Source organism: Muntiacus reevesi, chromosome 11 (assembly GCF_963930625.1).
Source record: "Muntiacus reevesi chromosome 11, mMunRee1.1, whole genome shotgun sequence".
Classification (NCBI taxonomy): Eukaryota; Metazoa; Chordata; class Mammalia; order Artiodactyla; family Cervidae; genus Muntiacus; species Muntiacus reevesi.
The window spans coordinates 16,851,937-16,872,532 of record NC_089259.1 but is presented as its reverse complement, the minus strand read 5'-3'; the positions used below and the strand labels follow the sequence as shown (position 1 = coordinate 16,872,532).

General features: G+C 35.1%; 1 protein-coding gene across 3 annotated transcripts in view; it reads right to left on the bottom strand.

Annotated features, from left to right (window-relative positions):
* Nucleotides 1-20,596, bottom strand: part of RB1 (RB transcriptional corepressor 1) — a 117,857-nt gene that overhangs the window by 51,285 nt on the left and 45,976 nt on the right. For all 3 annotated transcript variants that reach the window (XM_065902292.1, XM_065902290.1, XM_065902291.1), the window contains 8 exons: nt 18,742-18,851; nt 17,701-17,778; nt 15,193-15,280; nt 7,940-8,056; nt 6,464-6,520; nt 6,347-6,378; nt 6,184-6,260; nt 4,997-5,193 (listed from right to left, as the gene is read on the bottom strand). In XM_065902292.1, the coding sequence (XP_065758364.1) occupies nt 4,997-5,193; nt 6,184-6,260; nt 6,347-6,378; nt 6,464-6,520; nt 7,940-8,056; nt 15,193-15,280; nt 17,701-17,778; nt 18,742-18,851 (756 nt within the window). The remainder of the gene's footprint in view (nt 1-4,996; nt 5,194-6,183; nt 6,261-6,346; nt 6,379-6,463; nt 6,521-7,939; nt 8,057-15,192; nt 15,281-17,700; nt 17,779-18,741; nt 18,852-20,596) is intronic.

Genomic DNA, 20,596 nt, shown 5'->3' with positions numbered 1-20,596 from the left:
ATACTGCAGTCCAGTGCTGCAAAGAGTCAGACATGACTGAGTGACTGAACTGAAGTGAACTGAAGCTTGCTATATGTTAACAAAACTCGAAACCTAAGTCTATTTTCCTAAATAAACAAAAAAATTAGAACACTGGCAGAGTTTTACAATCCTGCAAAGCCCTTTCATATCTAGCCTATAGAAGAGACGTGAATTCTCGTATCTGCTTCTGTATTTGCTTCACTGAAATGTGCTGTCTGGTTGAAGTATAAGAATATCTGGCCTCACACAATATGTAGTTGAAAAAAGGAGTATTTTAATAGACTTTTCAGATAATAAGAGATATTCTTTTTTGACACTACCCTAAAACTCAACAAACAATAGTTTCTTAAAGGTTAATTGCAATGTGAAATTGGAAACAATTTTCATGAATTTTTATTTTCACTGAATTTTTAATTTTTTTCATGAATTTTAATTCATGAATTAAACTTCACATTCTGAGACCTTAAAAACCATTGATCTATCGATCAAAGACCTTAAACTCTGAATAAACTTCTTACTCATGTATGATTTTATAGCATGATGCATTGGTCATTTGGAAATAACAGTTCACTGAATTACATAGATCTTACAATGCTGATGAATCTCTTTATGTAATGTTAAACAATCGCATTTACTAATACTACCCCTGAATTCATCAGAAAAGTCTTTGATGTATTGGGAAGCTATTCTGCTTACAGTGAATACAAGATTATCAAAATTCTAACTTTCCCTTGAGAACTCAAAACTTATCATTGGCAACATTTATTGTTAATTGCTTTCAACCACACTGTACTTGAGAATAGAGATTATATAAAATAAATACTTTTAACTGGCTCATCAATGATGTTTTTAAATGACAACAGGCATGTTTTGCCTTTTTTTTTTTTAACAGAGTTTGTGGTGGTGAAGAATACAGTGACTACAAGCCTGGTGGGGAAGGGACTTGATGGATACAAGTACATATGTGGTTGATCACCAGAACCCCTTCGCTGTTCACCAGAAACTACCACAACATTGTTAATCAACTATACCCAACACAAAACAAAAAACGGAAAAAACAAAACAAAACAAAACAAAACCCACATGGAGAAGGAAATGACAATCCACTCCAGTATTCTTGCCTGGAAAAGTCCATGGACAGAGGAACCTGGCGGGCTGCAGTCCATGGGGTTACATGACTGAGCATGTGTGCACGAGGGTGGAGGGAGATGGGTTGGTAGCAATAAAGTGGTAAAACTAAAAAAAAATAAATAAAAAACCCACAAACACTTTGATGCTACTGCTCTAATACAGTTCAGAGGTTCCAAAAGTTTTGGAATAAATGTCATTGGCATAAATGTCAATAGAGTAAAAAAAAATAAATAACATCTTAACAGTAATATGAAAATAGCTTTCACTTTGCAGATCCCCTAAAATGTTTTCCAGGATCACAGACCACACTTTAAACTGCTGATAAGAAAAAAAGAAGAGACAAAGCTTCTAAAAGAGAGCCTTGCAGGCATCAAATAATTACTTAAAATTCCCACTAAAAACATACATTTGATTCCTTCGACCCTCTTTGTATGCTGGGTAATTATAGAACTGTATCCTGAACACCATAAATGTTTAAGTTGTAAAGATTCTGAATTCTATTTTTCTCAAATGAATATTGTTTATTTATTTGTCTTAAAGGAGGCAGTTATTTTTACTGAACTTGAGCTGCAAATTGTTTATTCACCAGCAGCTTCTGCTTCAAGTCAGATCTTCTGCCTTTCTACTAAAGCCACTTTGAGACAGGCTTCCCTGGTGGCTCAGTCAGTAAAGAATCTGCCTGCAATTCAGGAGAGCCGGGTTCAATCTCTGGGTCAGGAAGATCCCCTGGAGAAAGGAATGGCAACCAACACCAGTAACTTTGTGGAGAATTCCATGGACAGAGTAGCCTGGCAGGCAACAGTCCATGGTTGTTTCAATTTTCCAGTTTCCCTAGTCAGAAAGCCTGAGATTTTCCCACAGGCACTCATCTCCCCCTATACCTCCCAGCCCCAGGCTAAAAGCTTCCTACCTAGGCTCACAGCACCCCTACTCCATTTCTTAACTAGGCTGTCTGTTCTAAAAGGTCAGTGACTTCAGGTGATTCCTTTGGTAGCTCAGTGGAAGAGAATCTGCCTGCCAATCAGGAGACACAGGAGCTGTGGGTTCGAGCCCTGGGTCTTCGAGCCCTGAAGATTCCTGGAGAAGAAAACGGCAACGCACTCCAGTATTTTTGTCTGGAAAATCCAATGGACAGATGAGACTGGTGGGCTATGGTCCATGGGGTCTCAAAGAGTCAGGCACAACTGAGTGTGCACAGGTTTTATAGTTGTATTTTTTTGTGAGGTGTCACATGGTATGGTCTCCCTCCATATTACCAGAGGCACAGGTCCCCTAGAAAAGATTTTTCATCTGAGGAATTAGCATCATGAAAGTAGTTCTGCATTTATAAAAAAAACTTCTCTGGTGGCTATGAGAGAAACAGTGTTAAGGTAGTCAAGATGTGGGAAGGTCACGAGGATAAACTCACAGACGTCCACAGAAAAGACCATTTAGAGAGTAAGCTACCTGGTCTATCTTGGTTTACAGAGATTTTACTGAAAAAATCCAACACAGTCTGAATACACGGAAAGTGAAATATCCAAATCTCACCTCATCATCTACTGGCATGATAAACTGCTTAACAGATTTAAGAGGCCTAAACATCTGTAAGTCATTTGGTCCAATGCTTAGGCATGATTCATTTTAAACCACCCCTAATCCTCCAGATTTCTAGAGGACAAGATTTCACCAGGTTTTTCAATAGATTGTTTAGCATCTTATACTCATATATTGCCTGTTACTCGGGGATCAAGAAAACAGAAGTGTGCTTATGCCTTCTTAAAGTTATTCTGTTCTTGATTTAGTATTTCTCAAGACTGTGCAGTAAAGGTACTCAACCCTTTCCCAATGCAACCATTAAAAATACAGTGATGTTCTTTCTTTCATTAAATTACCAATGAGTAAAGTAAGTAGTATCTCACTTCATGTTTCCCTATGAGTATGTTCTCATAAATATCTTCAGTTCAATGAGAGATTCTGACTGTACTACAGAAACAAAAAACCAAGCAGGTTTGCTCTGATTCTTGATCTGGATTTTGGTATCATAGGTGTGCTCAATTGCTCTGATTCTTGATCTATATGTTAGTAATGTGGGTACATTCTATTTGTAAAAAATCCTTTGAACTACAACTTTTGATATATGCTTTTCTGTATATATGTTATACTTCAAGAAAGAAAAAAATCCTACAGTCTGTGAAAGCTCAAATTTATCTATGGTATGCCTACTCTCTAAAATGTTAATTATTCTCACAGGAAAGACTCACATATTATGTTGTGTGGCGTGACTTATTTTCATAGTTACCCACCACCACTCTGTTCTGTTTATGATTAAAACAGCAGTATGTATTTATTTTTTGAAAATTCAAACACTAAAAGTAGTCTATAATCTTCTCCCCCAGAAATACCAAACTTCGAATTTAAATTCAGAGGCTTATGAAGTCCACACTACTCTATTATTAAAAAACTGTACCCTTAACCAGACTTGTGCATATTACTTTCCCTCCAAAAATTCTCAAAAATAAAGGAATCCTAGAATACCAGTAACTGAACTAAACAGACTTGAACACAAGCAATTTTCAACAATAAATTTCTACTACTTCCTCCATAATTTTCAGAGCTCGTGTCTTTTCTATATCCTCACAATATCTACCTCAGTGCATGGCATATAGCAGATGTGTATCGATGGAAATAAAAGTTCTCCAAAAGAAATGAGAATAGTCACTTTCAGATGATACAGTAATGTCTTGATTTCAATTTCTAGGAAAAGGGGGCATGGAACCCTCTAAAAAGTACTCTATCTATTTATTTCATTTACTGATCTATGTATTTATTTTTGCTACTTTCATTGAACCCCCAGATTCTGAGAGTTTTCTCCTAACTACTCCTTTTTTTACAAAGCAGAAGTTTTTGTATAAAAGACTTACACCATTCAATCTAGCAACACAATGTCTATCAACTTCCCCTACTTCTCTCCTTTCCTATCCACTCGGTCTATACGGCAATACAAGAAAAGCATGAAGAAACAAGTTATCTCTTAGTCATTACACTTTTAAAATATAAAAAAAATGTAAAACTACATTTGCATGAAGATTAAGATTATAATATAACTAAAGCCTTAATTTTTTCATTGTCATTTCTATATGCTGATATAAATGAAAAGATGTAAGCTTAGCATGCAACAGTTTCAAAAGAAACCAACTGTATATCAATCTATAAACCCAATGATTAACAAAGTATTGCCCAACTATGAAGATTTAAAGAGCATAATAGAAGAACTTCATATAAATGTTTTACTATTACTACATAGGAAATATAACCTTTGTTTAAATAAAGCTTTATCAATAGCTTATATGCTATAAATAGACTACCTAGAATATTCCTTTTGCCCATACAATGCTATAAGCAATAAATACACCTGTGTAGATTTTAGATTTTGAACGATGGAACAAAAAAAAATCAAATTAAATTGAACTAAAAATCTGTACTTTTAAATCGTCTCAATAGCCTGTCAATTTTTTTTTTATTATTCTGTTGAAATTTAAGACCAGACATTTAAATTTTCGAACATGACACTCCTACTTTAAATAAAGTTCCCAAATACCTTAAAGAATTCTGCTTTGTTTTGAAGTACCAAGCTTTAAAAAAAGCAATTCATAATAAATTCCTATATGAGATAGTCTGGAGAGCTCAAGGACACCATTCTACTGATAATACTCCAATTGATTCTTGGGCTCTACTTGGAAATCACATTATTCATTAAATTGCATATTTGCTCAAGGTAAATTTTAACAAATATATCTCACTAACAGATAACTGTTATCCATATGCATATGAATATCTTTAACTATTTTGGCTAGTTACTCACTGAAAGCCATGCAAGGGACTCCATGATTCGATGTTCACATCGTTCTAAATGTTTAATCATTTCTCTGGTCAGGTTGGCTTCTGCTTTGATGAAACTTTCAATCACTTTGTAAAAATCAAAAGCTTTTAAGTTAAATACATTCAGAATCCATGGGAAGGATAGATCTGTTCCAGTATCCAGGCTCTGAGACATACTTCCTAAAAATGAAAGAAAAACATAACTTAGGAATGAAACAGAAAGTCTTGAATTACATTATTTTTCAGTTCAAAGGTTTTATCAAACAAAAAATTAAAACACAGTGGAAAGGCTAAACAAAAAAAATTTATTTAAAACAGAATTTTTTATTCTGGGGTCCACAGACTCCTAGGAAATAGGCTTCCCAAGTCTGAGTGCATATGCATGTATGTTTCTTTTAGATAGAAGGCTCATGCTGCTGCTGCTGCTGCTGCTCATAGCTTATATCAAATTTTCAAAGGTTTAAATATTCTAAACTTGTATCAGGGACAGGCTTAACATCCAACCAGTAATGCACTGGCATATCCAATTTAACTGTCTCATTAATTGTTGATTAAGAGGGGAAGTGATTGTTTAGATTTTGATAATTTGGTTAGAAAAATCTGTTTCAACTGTGTAATTCTTGGTTATATTAGTTACGTAATATATTTGTATCCTTAGACAAATTTTTTTCTTTTGTTTTTTACAAACAAAACTTTTTTGACAGTCGCAACATTATTTGCAAAGTAATAATACATATTGAAAACTGTGTTTTAAAAAACCACTATTGGTGGCCTCTGTTCCATTTATCCAGTAGATTTCAGTTCCAACCTTTGGTCTCATAATCACTGAATACATATATGTGGCAGTGCTTCCTTATCAGTGGAAGCTGCTCGATAGTACTTCTCAAGGATTTTACAATCTCCTAAGTATTTAAAGGGGGTTAAATAGGTACATTTCCTGGATTCAGTATAGACCAAAATAGAGGCCTTGTGAAAGTGTTCCCAAGATGATTAGAAATAATTCAAGTTCACAAGCCATTCTAAGGTGACCAATTACATTCTTTCGTATGCATTTCTTCTCCTTAACTTCTCCATTTCCCACCCCTGTAAAAAAACCCACACAACACCTCAGATAAGTTTTTTTAAACTTTAAATTGAACTAGAATGTTTATTTACTAAAATTTAACTTACTGCTATAGGTAGCCATTACAACCTCAAGAGCGCATGCCAGCAAAGACATATGAAAGATGTTGTCATTCAGGAGTTTGCTAAAGGAAAAAAAGAATGATTTTTGTAACATTTATTTTTATAAAAAAATAAAAAAAGAAATTGTTTTACTAAAACAAAAATTTACCTAAAATTTTGAATGGATAATCGTTCTTCTTCCTAAAACAGATTTAAAAAATTAACTGACACCTTCTTTGCATTAGCAATGAATTTTTTTTTTTCTATTATATTCTTTTGAACTTACTGATTTAAGCATGGATTCCATTACTCGGTAATACAATCGGACTCCAAGTTTGTATCGCTACAAAAAACAAATAAAAAAAATCAGATTCCACTATTTTAGAAAACATAACAATTACTAATTTTTAAAAAGTTTTGCCCTGAGACACATCTCTGACCCTTCTTAGAAATATGGCTGTCAAGAGAGCACAAAAGCTAGCTTGTCTAAAACCGAGGAAAGTGAAAGTGTTGGTCACTCAGTTGAATCCAATTCTCTGCGACTCCGTATAAAATGATGGTTTTCACATTCCTGATAAATTTTCAAGAGGAGGGGTACAGTATATGGTTTTCCTACATTGCTACTTCAGTCTACATCATAACAGATATACACGTACTAAGAATATATTTATTATATGTTAGTGTTAGTTGCTCAGTCCCGTCCAACTCTCTGTGACCCCATAGACTGTAGCCCACCAGGCTCCTCTGTCCATGGGATTCTCCAGGCAAGAATACTGGAGTAGGTAGCCGTTTCCTTCTCCAGGGGATCGTCCCAACCCAGGGACTGAACCTGGGTCCACTGTATTGCACACTGATTCTTTACCATCTGAGCCAATGGGGAACCTGGTACTCTTCTAACTATTTTACACATGAATGTAACACTTCTGTGATCTAGTACATGTATTTAAGATAGCTCTCCAGGATTAAGAGAGTAGTACCTTTCCATAAAGCTGGCAAAGGCAAAAATCAGATCTAAAGGATCCTACCAGGAAAAAGTTTTAATCAAATAACTAGTTTCCATTAGTTTAAAAAATAGTCAAATTTTAAATAAACACAAATATACACCATAATCCTTCATCCCAAATTATGACCAAAAGAACTTTTAAAATTTTAAAATACAGATGGTATCAAAACATAACTTCACTACTCTAATAAATGTGTATAGCAGACTACAGTTTTCAAATGTATTTTATGTGTCACCTCATTAATGCCATAAAGTAATGCAAACACAGAAACCTGGCAGCTCATACATGAAAGAGCCAGATGCAAAACCAGGGCTCGGAGCCAGAGCCCATTCTCTTGTCAAATGCTAGTTTCAAATTTTCTGAAATAATAACAGCAACAGTAAAAGTAACATCATTTAATGGCATGTATAATATTCCATTCACATAAGTATATGCATACATGAATATTCATATATGTAAAAGTTAAAGAATATACACCAAAAACTTAGTATCAACAAGATTTTTATTTTTTTTCACTTGTACTTTCTAAAATTTATATAAGTTTTCTAAAATTTTCTGCATGTTCCCTTTTGGTTTCTGTAATAGAGTAAGGAGAGCTAGCGCATAAAGTTTTTCCAAATAGCATCATACACAGGTGACTAGGATATGGTAGCTGCCAAAATTTTATACTATTATACAGTATTTACACAACTTGGACAGATGCTGCATTTGAAATTATTTACTATGCAGTGGTACTCATCAAAATGAGTTCAAGTTACCTGTGATCCAATTTCCATACATCCTTGTCCCACAGCTTTAGCAAATTTCTCTTTAAAGACGTCCCCAGTATCCTTCACTCTTTTCAGGATACTTTCCTTTGGATTCACTGTGCAATTCTTTAACGAGGAAAAACAGAAATTAACATAGAGGATACTGTCTAATCAGAGAATTAACACTTTCTGTTCTACAATAGCATGACTTGTTACTTTCAATTGTTTATACTGTGAAAACACGTCACAATAAATAAGTAAATTCAACTACTGAAAATATGAGAAACATAAAGCATTCCATTCTGGGAATAGGGACCAGAAACTACTAGACTACAACTAAAAAACCCCTATTATCTAAATTTTCTCCTGGCAAGTTAGGAAAGATTTGTTAGCCCTTCCCTTAGCCATCAAAAAACAGCCTCACAGATTTTACAACTGATACCAAAGAAAAACAGCTAATCATAAAAAACACAAACAAAAATATTGCATGCTCAAGGAAATTAATAGTTAAAATATTCATACTACTCAAAGCAATCTACAGATTAAAAAAGTTCCTGTCAAAATTTCAAAGTATTTACACAGAGTAGAGCAACTGTATGTAGAACCACAAAAGACCCCAAACAGCCAAAGCAATCTTGAGAAAGAAGAACAAAGCTGGAGGCATCAAACTATACTGCAACGCTACAGTAATCAAAACAGTTTGCTTTGGTATAAAAACATAATCAATGGAACAGAATAGAGAGCTCCAAAATAAACCCATTCATATGATCAATTAACTGCCACAAGAGAGTCAATAACACAAAATATAAAGTAAGGAATGGGACAATCTCTTTAATAACTGTGCTGCTAAAACTGGAAAACCAGTTTCAAAAAACTGAAATTATACCACTATCTTACTCCACACACAAAAATTAACACAAAATGGATTAAAGACTTGAACATAAGACCTGAAACCATGAAACTCTTGGAAGAAAACATGGATGGTAAATTCCCTGTCATTAGTCTTGGAGATGATATTTTGGAATTGACTCCCAAAAGGTAACAAAAGCAAAATAAACAAGTGGAACTATTTCAAACCAAAAAGCTTCTGCAAAGTAAAGGAAACTATCAACAAAAAGAAAAGGCCACCTACAGGATAAGATAAGATATTTGCAAAAGATATATTTGATAAAGGGTTAATAGCCAAACATACAAAGAACTCATACAACTCAGTATCAAACAAACAAAACAAAACAAAAAACTAGCTGATTAAAAAAGAGGCAGAGAACTGAATAGACATCTTTCCAAAGAAGACATACAAATGGCCAACAATCACAAGAGAAGATGCTTAACAATGCTAATCATTCCCTGGAGGAGGGCATGGTAACCCACTCCAGTATTTGTGCCTGGAGAATATCATGGACAGAGGAGCCTGGAGGGCTACAGTCCATGGGGTCTCAAAGAAAAATGGCTAATGATCAGAGAAATGGCAAATCAAAACCATAATGAGATATCGCCTCACAACTGTCTAATGGCTATTATCAAAAAGAGAACAAATAATAAGCATCGGTGAGGATGTAGAGAAAAGGTAACCCTTGTACACTACTGGTGGGAATCTAAATTGGTACAACCCCTATAGAAAACAACTTGGAGACTCATCAAAAAATTAAAAAAGGAAATACCATAAAATCCAGGGCTTCACTTGTGTGTATTTATATGAATAAAATGAAAACACTAATTTGAAAAAATATTATGCACCCTTATGTTCACTGTAGCATTACTTACAATAGCCAAGAATGAAAGCAACCTAGGTGCCCATCAATAGATGAATAGATAAAGATGTGGTATATAGGTATTCCAAATAGGGAAAGGAGTATGTCAAGGCTGTACATTGTCACCCTGCTTATTTAACGTATATGCAGAGTACATCATGAGAAACGCTGGGCTGGATGAAGCACAAGCTGGAATCAACACTGCTGGAAGAAATATCAATAACCTCAGATATGCAGATGACACCACCCTTATGACAGAAAGCAAAGAAAGAACCTCTTGATGAAAGTGATAGAGGAGAGTGAAAAAGTTGGCTTAAAACTCACATATCATGGCATCTGGTCCCATCACTTTATGGCTAACAAATGGGGAAACAGGAGAAACAGTGACAGACTTTATTTTGGGGGGCTCGAAAATCACTGCAGATGGTGACTGCAGCCATGAAATTAAAAGACACTTGTCCCTTGGAAGAAAAGTTATGACCAAACTAGACAGCATATTAAAAAGCAGAGACACGACTTTGCCAACAAAGGTAGGTCTAGTCAAAAAGATGGTTTTTCCAGTAGTGATGGATGGATGTGAGAGTTGGACTATAAAGAAAGCTGAGCACCGAAGAATTGACACTTTTGAACTGTGGTGTTGGAGAAGACTCTTTTTTTTTATATGGTATCATTTATTTGTGAAGCCTAAAAAATGATGTAAGTGAACTTAATTACAAAACAGAAATACACTCACAGACATGGAACACAAATTTATGATTACCAAAGGGGAAAGGAGGAAGAGGAATAAATAAGGACATTGGGATTAGCAGATACATATTATTATATATAAAATTAAAAGCATGGGCCTACTGTATAGCACAGGGAACATCTTGTAATAATCTATAAAGGAAAAGAATCTGGAAAAGATACACATGCATAACATATGTATAACTGAATCACTATGCTATACACTTGAAATTAACACAACATTGTAAATAAACTATACTGCAATAAAAAAAAACAGAAGAATCACTTGGAGAAGAATCACAAAGAAGAATCACATTGTTAAAAATAGGAATTTCTAGGCTCCAAACCTACAGTGTTGTATTAATTTCTACTGTATGGCAAAGTGAATCAGCCATATGTATACATATATCCCCCCATTTTGGATTTCCTTCCCTTTCAGGTCACCTCATAGCACTGAATAGACTTTCTGAGCTATAATGAGTAGATTCTCATTAGTTATCTATTTTATACACAGTATCAGTAGTGTATGGAGAATTCCCTGGTGACTCAGTCAGTAAAAAATCCACCTGCAATGCAGGAGACCTGGGTTTGGTCCCTGGGTCAGGAAGAATCCCTGGAGAAGGAAATGGCAACCCATTCCAGTATTCTTGCCTGGAGAAACCATATGGACAGAAGACAGTCCACAAGATCGCAGTAGTCGGACACAACTTGACACTAAACCGCCACCATCAGTAGTGTTCAGTTCAGTTGCTCAGTTGTGTCCAACTCTTTGCGACCCCATGAACCGTAACACGCCAGGCCTCCCTGTCCATCACCAACTCCCGGAGTCTACCCAAACTCATGTCCACTGAGTTGGTGATGCCATCCAACCATTTCATTCTCTGTCATCCCCTTCTTCTCCTGCCCTCAATCTTTCCCAGCATCAGGGTCTTTTCAAATGAGTCAGCTCTTCGCATCAGGTGGCCAAAGTACTGAACTTTCAGCTTCAGCCTCAGTCCTTTCAATGAACACCCAGGACTGTTCTTTAGGATGGACTGGTTGGATCTCCTTGCAGTCTGAGGGACTCTCAAGAGTCTTCTCCAACACCAAGTTAGAAAGCATCAATTCTTTGGTGCTCAGCTTTCTTTATAGTCCAACTCTCACATCCATACATGACTACTGGAAAAACCACAGCCTTGACTAGATGGACCTTTGTTGACAAAGTAATGTCTCTGCTTTTTAATATGCTATCTAGGTTGGTCATAACTTTTCTTCCAAGGATCAGTAGTGTACATATGTCAATTCTAATGCCTCCCCTTCCAAGTCAGTTTTAGAAAGAGAGCTCTAGCTGTCAAGTAGAATTTCATATACAGCAAACAAAGAAGGTGGTTTCATGACATGATAAGAGTCTGGAATGCTCCCCTCCCCACCACCTACTTAGTTCATTTTGTCAGTTTGGGTCACTGGAGAAGACTCTTGAGAGTCCCTTCGACTGCAAGGAGATCCAACCAGTTCATCCTAAAGGAGATCAGTCCTTAATATTCACTGGAAGGACTGATGCTAAAGCTGAACTCCAATACTTTGGCCACCTGATGTGAAGAGCTGGCTCATTGGAAAATATCCTGATGCTGGGAAAGATTGAAGGCAGGAGAAGGGGGCAACAGAGGATGAGATGGTTGGATGGCATCACTGACTTGATGGACATGAGTTTGAGTAAACTCTGGGGGTTGGTGATGGACAGTGAAGCCTGGCATGCCGTAGTCCATGGGGTTGCAAAGTGTCAGACACAACTGAGCAACTGAACTGAACTGAACTGATACAAGTATATGGGTTTCCCTGGTAGCTCAGCTGGTAAAAGAGTCTACCTGTAATACAGGAGACTCCAGTTCGATTCCTGGATGGGGAAGATCCCCTGGAGAAGGGACAGGCTACCCACTTCAGTATTCCTGGACTTCCCTGGTGGCTCAGATGGTAAAGAATCCACCTGCTAGAGAATCCTCTGGAGAGAGGAGTCTGGCGGGCCACAGTCCATGGGGGCATGGAGAGTCAGCCATGCCTGAACACTGAGCACAGCACAGCACATGTAAGTGGACGCACTCATACAAAGGAATGCTATTTGGTGGCGGCGGAGTCACTGAGTCGCGTCCAACTCTTGCAGCCCCATGGACTGAGCCTGCCAGGTTCTTCTCTCCATGGGATTCTCCAGGCAAGAATACTGGAGTGGGTTGCCATTTCCTTCTCCAGGGGATTTTCCCAACCCAGGAATCAATCCCGGATCTCCTATATTGCAGGCGGATTCTTTACCAACTGATCTATGAGGGAAGACACATTCCCTATAAGGGGATATTATTTGGCCATAAAGAAAAAAGAAATCTTGCCATTTGTGACAAGAAGTATGGAGCTAGAGAGTATTATGCTAAATGAAGTATATCAGACAAAGAAAGTAAATCATATGATATGATTTCACTTATATATGAAATCTAAAAAACAAATGAACAAATGTAACAAAACAGAAACAATCATAGATACAGAGAACAAACAGAAGGGATGGGGTGGGTAAAGAGAGAAACAGGTGAGGAAGATTAAGGGGTACAAACTTCTAGTTACAAAATACATGAGTTATGGGTATGAAATGTACAGAGTGGGGTATACAGTCAATAATTATGCAATATCTTTGTATGGAGACAAAGGGTAACTAGATTTACTGTGGTGATCATTTTGAGATGTACAGAAATACTGAGTCACTACACTGTGTACCAGAAACTAACCAAGTCTTGTAGGTCAATTATATTTCAAAGACAAACAAACTCATAGAAAAAAGATCAAATTTGTAGTTACTAGAGGCAGGGGGTGGCTGAGGGGGAACTGGATGAAGGCAGTCAAAAGGTACAAACTTTCAGTTATTAGATAAATAAGCACTAGGGATGTAACACACAATATGATAAATATAATTAATACTGCTGTATGTTATACATGAAAGTTGTTAAGAGAGTAAATCCAAAGAGTTCTCGGTACAAGGAAAAGAATTTTCTTCTGTTTCTTTTATTTTGTATCCAAATGAGATGATGGATGTTAATTAAACTTATTAAGGTCATCATTTCATGATGTATAAAAGTCAGATCACTATGCTGTATGCGTAAACTTACACAGAGCAGTATGTCAATCATATCTTAATAAAACTGGGAGATAAAAATGTCTATAGCTTCTAATATTTTACTTACACAAGGAAGGAAAGATGGCATTGATTTTTAAAATGAAGAAACCAAGAAACAAATTGAGAGAAAAACTTAATGATTTTTAAGATATGCCCCCTCTGAGACAGGCAATTTGTAGTGTACGCAAAACTTTGCAGTCAAACTGTTGCACTCCATTTAATGTTAAACTTTAAACTGAGTTCTGGAAAATATCTCTGAGGCAGAATTTTCTGCGCAACAGAAATAGTTTAAAATAAAAAAGAGGTCCTACATACTTCAAATGTTGGAGGAAATACCAAAAACAAATTTAAGGAAACAGAGATTATCATTCTTTTTACTTATAAAAGTTCTAAGTAACTGAGTACCTATGTCTGGGAACTATTCTTGTGCTACAAATTACCCAGAAATAAAAACAATTTTATGCAAACTGGACAAAGAAAATCAGTTCTGAGCCAACACAGTTATGAATATGATGACAGAAAAATACTTTGTTAATACCTGGGGGGGGAACATAAGCAAGAAGACAACAAAGACAAGGACAAAACCACAGGCAGCTTATGATATTAAATAGAATGCTAACCAAACAGAGCACAGTTACTGGATAAGCCAAACTTTAAAAAGTCTTCAAGCCTCAACCAGCTTCCACAGATGAGCATTTCAGTCAGTCCCAAGCCTCATCTAATTTTAAAGGAGAAAAGGAACAAGCATGGAGTACAGACATTAGTTTTCATTCTCTTTCTTTCTTACTCCCTTTTTTTAAGGGGAGGGAGGGTAGCAGGTGCCTTTCAGATATCAAACTCAGGGTCTATCAGGAATATATACTGTAATGCACACAGGGCCATACAATAAAAATAAATTAAAATGGGCTAAATAAACAAGACTGCAGAGATATGACAAATATTAAATCCTATCTAATGTCACATTCAAAGAAAGTATCTTAACAGCAGCCAGAGGGAAAAGACAGATGAACTATAAAGAAACAACACTTGAATTGACAGAAAATTTCTTGCTAGCAACAATGAGAGTCAGGAAGTAGTAAAGTAATACCTTCAAACTACTAAGGGAAAGTAAAGGTCAACCTAAAATAGAAGATCCAGGTAAACCGCCTCACAAAAAAGAATAAAGATATTTTAAGACAAGAAATAAAACAAAAAGCTTGTAAACTCATATCACACTAACTCTCACTAAAGGAATTATAAAAAGATGTGTGGGGGCATGGAGACTCAAGAGGGAGGCGATATACATATAGTTATGACTGACTCACATTGTTGTTCAGCAGAAATCAACACAATCTTGTAAAGCAATTATGCTCCAATTAAAAAAAAAAGATGTATCTGAAGAAAGAAGAAAATAAAAATGGAAGGGAGGTCTAGGCTGCAAGAAAGAATGGTGAGCAAGACAAAGAGTACACATGAGAAAATCTGAAAATAACACTGTCCAAATAAAATAACACTACTACTAATATCTAATTTGGAGAGTTAAAAAGAAAAGCAAGAAATAAGATAATAGACAACTTATTGAGAAATGGGTGTTTAAAAAAACAGTATTTTAACTTCTAATTTCAAATTTGTTTGCCAAGATCTCATAATAAAGTATTTCACATATGGCTTACATTAAAATAGGAGATCAGATTTTCCGATGGTTGATCACTTGCTGAATTTAAGATCGCCATTAATTGTTGGATAGTATTCATAACAGTCCTAGAAAAAATATGAAGAAATGTTAAGAAATGAAGTAACAAAAAGAACAAGTGACATGTATCTATGTCGTAAGTTACACTTACCTTCAATCTCATTGTCTCTTGTTAATCTTTAAGTTCTCTGAAATAAGACTTTACAAATCCCTTAGTGTACTGTTGTTTATAAGGAATTAACATCTTAGTTAGATCTTTAAGAATTGATATGCTCATAATCAGTAAGTTTATCATTAAAAAACAGATATGCTTATTTACTAATAAAACTATATATCAATAAAACAATTGATAAAAGTAATGACATTATTTTAAGGACAAAAGGGCATCAAAATGGCAATATTTTAAGCAAACATTATTACAATTAAATATTAAAACTGGTCAAATAAAGACTAAGATATTTAATAACTCAAGTAAAGAAGCAAGTGACTCTCTTACAGAGATCTTCAAGAAGGCGGCATACATGATTTTATTTTTTATTTTTTTGGTATACATGATTTTAGAAGTCATCATTACTAAAACATAAATGTAGGTCAATCTCATAATTTTGTGTGTATTTGGGGGTACATGGTAAGTATTAATAACCCAATTTTGGAGTAGAAGTACATCGCTACTCCGTATGCACTGTTTAAAGATGCAAAAAGCTGTAGAATGTTTACGGCCAAAAGGTTCCTTAAATATTATTTAATAATCCATGTTTGGTTCTCAGTCAAGCCTCTCGAAACTGATAGCTACAATTCCTCGACTTTTAAATATAACGCTTCTATGACATACACATGTACTAATTGCTTAAGCCACAATGACTAAAGTCATAAATGACCAACTGCTAAAACCAAAAGATCTTTCTTATTCAGTCTGATACTTGATTTTCTTGAGACATCTCACACTCAAACACTTGCTCTTTTCTGAAACTCCCTCCCTCCTTTGGTTTCTTTGGCTCCACTCTCTGGCCTCCCCGATCACACCTCTCATTCTTTTTAATCTAAGTTCTATCCAGTCCTTAAGTCCCAGCACTCTTAGGGTTCAGTCCTTAGTCACCATCCTTGCTATTATAACCCTCACTTCAGAAAACCTCATCTCTTTTTCTGGTTTTAACTCTCCCTGATGATTCCCAAATCTATTATGTAAGATCCTTATATCCTACTACTTATTACATTATCTTCTTCATATCCCATAAATTCCTTAAGAATAATATCCTAAATTTGAATTCATCAACTATTTATCAAATCTGTTCTTGCTCTTTCATTCCCATTACCTAACTTTTGGTTTAGATCTTCAGCATCTCTCAAGTGAATTACTGCAATGTGGGATTTTAACAGGGATTTTGACTCACTATGTCTATGGCAGCAGGATCAAGGCATCCGTACTTTGGGGGAAGAAAGCTCCTCAGGTTATCTAATTTGCATCCATGGTTAACAACCACTGTGACAGATTGGCAGGTCTCTCTATTTCTCACTACACCCTCCTCAGTCCCTCTCTTCACAAGTGACTATCATGTAAATTCTCAAACACCAAGTCTGATTTTATCCTACCCCTGCTTAAACCATGTATAGCAACAGACTATATCCTGCACAAGCTGAAGTCCAAACTTCTGAGTGTGGAATAATAATAAGACCCTTCAAGACCTAGTACCCACCCTCCTCTTCTGCCATTTCATCTTCCCATTTATTCCATCAGTACAAAGTTGCTTACAGTTCCCCTGACACATTATGCTGTTTCATATGTCCATTCCTCTGCACATGCTATTGGTCTTCTGTGACACAAACTTACATGTTTCAAAATTCAGTTCAAACATCACTTCATAAAGTCCCTTCTGTACCAAGTCTAAAGCTATTACTGTATTCAAACAAGAATGCATTTTTATACGTGTATATAGTCATTTGAAAAAATTAATGATTAGTAACTATGTATCAAGTATTAAATAATTAGGTCCTAATTATTTAATTTAATGGTGAACAAAAAAGTCATGGTCCATTGCAGTATAAACTTAAAGGCTATTATGGGTATTGACAGAAACAAGTAAATCACAGATGAATTCATAATTATAAATTGTGATACACACTATGAAGGGATGAACGGGATGCTGTGAAAAATAATAAGTTCATAGAGAAAGACATCTTCATTATATATTTGTATATACATGTAACAGGTATATATCGAGTGCTCTTTGTGTGCCAGATGTGCTCCTAATTGCCAACAATATGATTATTAGACATAGGTCTGTCTGCCCTTAAGGAGTATAACCTAGAATGAGAATGTGTTCCATTTTAGTAAATAAAAAAGAGAAAAGTGTTATCATTTGCTCTGTATATATCCCAGAAGGACTAGAACCGTTTTCAATGTCTTTTCCTCACAAATGATTAAACCTGAAGCACTATAAAGCACTGATTAAATAATTATAATGAAAATCAAAAGTAAGAAAAATCATACCTAACTGGAGTCTGTGGAAGAATCGTATTCACCTCTTCATCAGGGTTACTTTTTCGTGGTGTTCTTTGCATTTCAAAACTAAATAGTGATAAGCAGAGTAATTCAGACTGAAAATTTACAACTTGGGCTTTATGAGTCAAAAAAGCAGTATAATACCTTCTGTTGCCTCATGACATCATACAAAGTGGTTAAGTAAATAATACAAGGTAAAGGAAATAGATGATCCAAAAGCTGCTAACATAAATAAAATTTCATTTTTTCATCATCACTTTTAAATTAGGTTTCTTTCCACTAGGTTTACAGACAAACAGGTGTGCAATCATTAAGAATTTTTCTGAAAGTGAAAGTTAGATGCTTGTTTTCTCTAGAATGTTAGATGTTGATGATATTACTAGCCAAGTTGTTCATTATTAAAAAACATCAAAGCTCAAGTTTTTCAATCATTATGCCTTCCAAAAACTTTACTTTGGCTTAAATAAAACTAGAAATATTTTACTTGTGTTTAATTTCCAAATTATATATACATATATATATCTTAGCTAAGATTAAATGATTTCATGCTTAACGACTTTTAATTATACAATCATTCAAAATTTTTGTACAAGCATATCCCATTTTACTGCACTTTTCTTTACTGTGATTCGCAGAATTTGTTTTTTAAAACGTTGAAGGCTTATAATTCTGCATTGTCAGATGATAGTTACTATTTTTAGCAATAAGGTGTTCTTAAATTAAGGTATGTACACCATATTTTTTTATATAATGCTCTTGCACATTTAACAGACTATAGTACAATTTAAGTGTAACTTTTACATGCACTGGGAAACTAAAAATATTTGTTTGACTTGCTTTATTATGGTATTGCTTTATTGCAATTATGTGGAATGGAACCATAATATCTCATAGGTTTGTCTATAGTTATCTTAACCATTCCTATTTTAGGATTCTATACAACAATTCAAGAGAATATACTTTGGTATCATTAAGTTTTTAAAAAATGAACCAGCATATCAACAAATAATAATATATCATGTGTAATACCTGTCTGTAGGATCAGCCTGAAGAGTTTTATCATGATCCAGAAATAATCTTGCATCTAGATCTTTGTTTTTAAGGTAAATTTCTTCATATTGTTTAGAGAGATTTTCCACCTCAAAACCCAAAAAATATTGATGATTATCCTTTTCATGCCATTATATCTCAGTATATATATCCCAGATTTAAACAATTTTTGTACAATATCACCTAATTCTACATTACAAAGACTTCACATGCAATATAAATAAAGGCATATATCTAAAAGTGAAGTATTTTAGTGCAAAAATTGCACACTTTTTTCAACTCTAATTTTAAATCTTTTTTTATGGATATATCCCACACTTTATCTAGACAAGAATCACCAATGCTACAAAACAATACTGAGATGGAAATGCAGATAAAAATAGAAATATGACCACTTAATTGCCAAGATCCTCCATTTCTATACATTTTTCACTTTTAATCTTCTACTCCACTTTTCAATATAAAATAATTTTTCAAACACTAACAAATCTTCTGTATGTTTTCTAAATCCTTCGGTTTACTCACGCTTTCTTTAGTAATATATCTTGGGCATATAACCTCAATTAATTAGCCTAATTAGCATACTTGCACAATTTATTTCCAATCTCAGACACTTTTCCAAATGCTAGAATCAATAAATCTTTTATCAGTTCTGGGTTCATAATTTTCCAATCATAATATAAAAACCAATGCCTGATAGACAATTATTTAACATGCCTTCTCCTGTGACTTTTTAACCTGAGAGCCCTAAAATTGCATTCTAAAAGGAGTAGTAGGAAGAAATTCATCTAAATGTAAACTTTGTGCTTGCCTGCATAAGTTTTTTAGGCAAAGCAGACATTTCTATTTATTTAATCATTGTTCCTGCCCTGTCTCAGTGAAGCACTAAATATCAACAGGTTATTGACTAGTAGCTGTTAGTGCTACATAATGTAAAGTTTATCTTGAATTTTCTAACCTTGTAATCCTTTCAAAGGGAAAAAAATTACAAATGCCTAAGATTCTTTAGCATTGTAAATACTGTATTTTGTGATATATAAGTTGGTAACAGGACTCAGTAATACACCATCCGGCCCCTTCTTGCTTCTTTAGTACCATGTCTTACCAGTCCCTGCTCTGTATCCCAACTTTAAGGAGTTAGTTGGAGTTCACTGAACAGACGATACTATCACATATCATTATGCCCTTGAATCTATAATTTCCAGCTCCTGGAAATGCCACTTCTCATAAATCTTACTCCGCTCAGAAATCACATGACCTCCAAAGGATTCTGTGCAAAATCTACCTGGCCCGATTTGAATTAGGTAGCCCTCCTCTGAGATGTCACCACGCCCTGTGTACACACCTGTTAAACTCCTATAGACCCCTATTAGTAATGTCCTATGTGTGTCTCTTCCACTAGCACCACAAGGACAATGACTGAGTTAAATCTCTACACGGACGACATGCAGCACGATGCCTGGCACATGTTAAGCACTCATGAAGTAACTGCTGAATAAATAAGTTAGTTAATTCAAGGACTAGCTACCAACTCAGGTCACAGAATCAGCAATCTAGCTCTCTGATTTCATGTCTTCAGGTCTTGGTGACTGATTCTAGGTGCGTCTAAAACACTGCTTCACCATTGAGAACTTGCTCTTCATCATTTAAGCATCCTTTTCTCCACAAGTTACCACATAAAGTTCTCAGCTGTCTGTTCTCACTGAAGAGCAAGACACTTGAGGCAAAATGTGAAAAGAAATAGATGGATGGCAAACCACTAAGTTAAAACATGTCTACAATATAACCACAGTCATTTCAACCAAAGCTATTTCCAATTAAGTAGCCAAAAGAT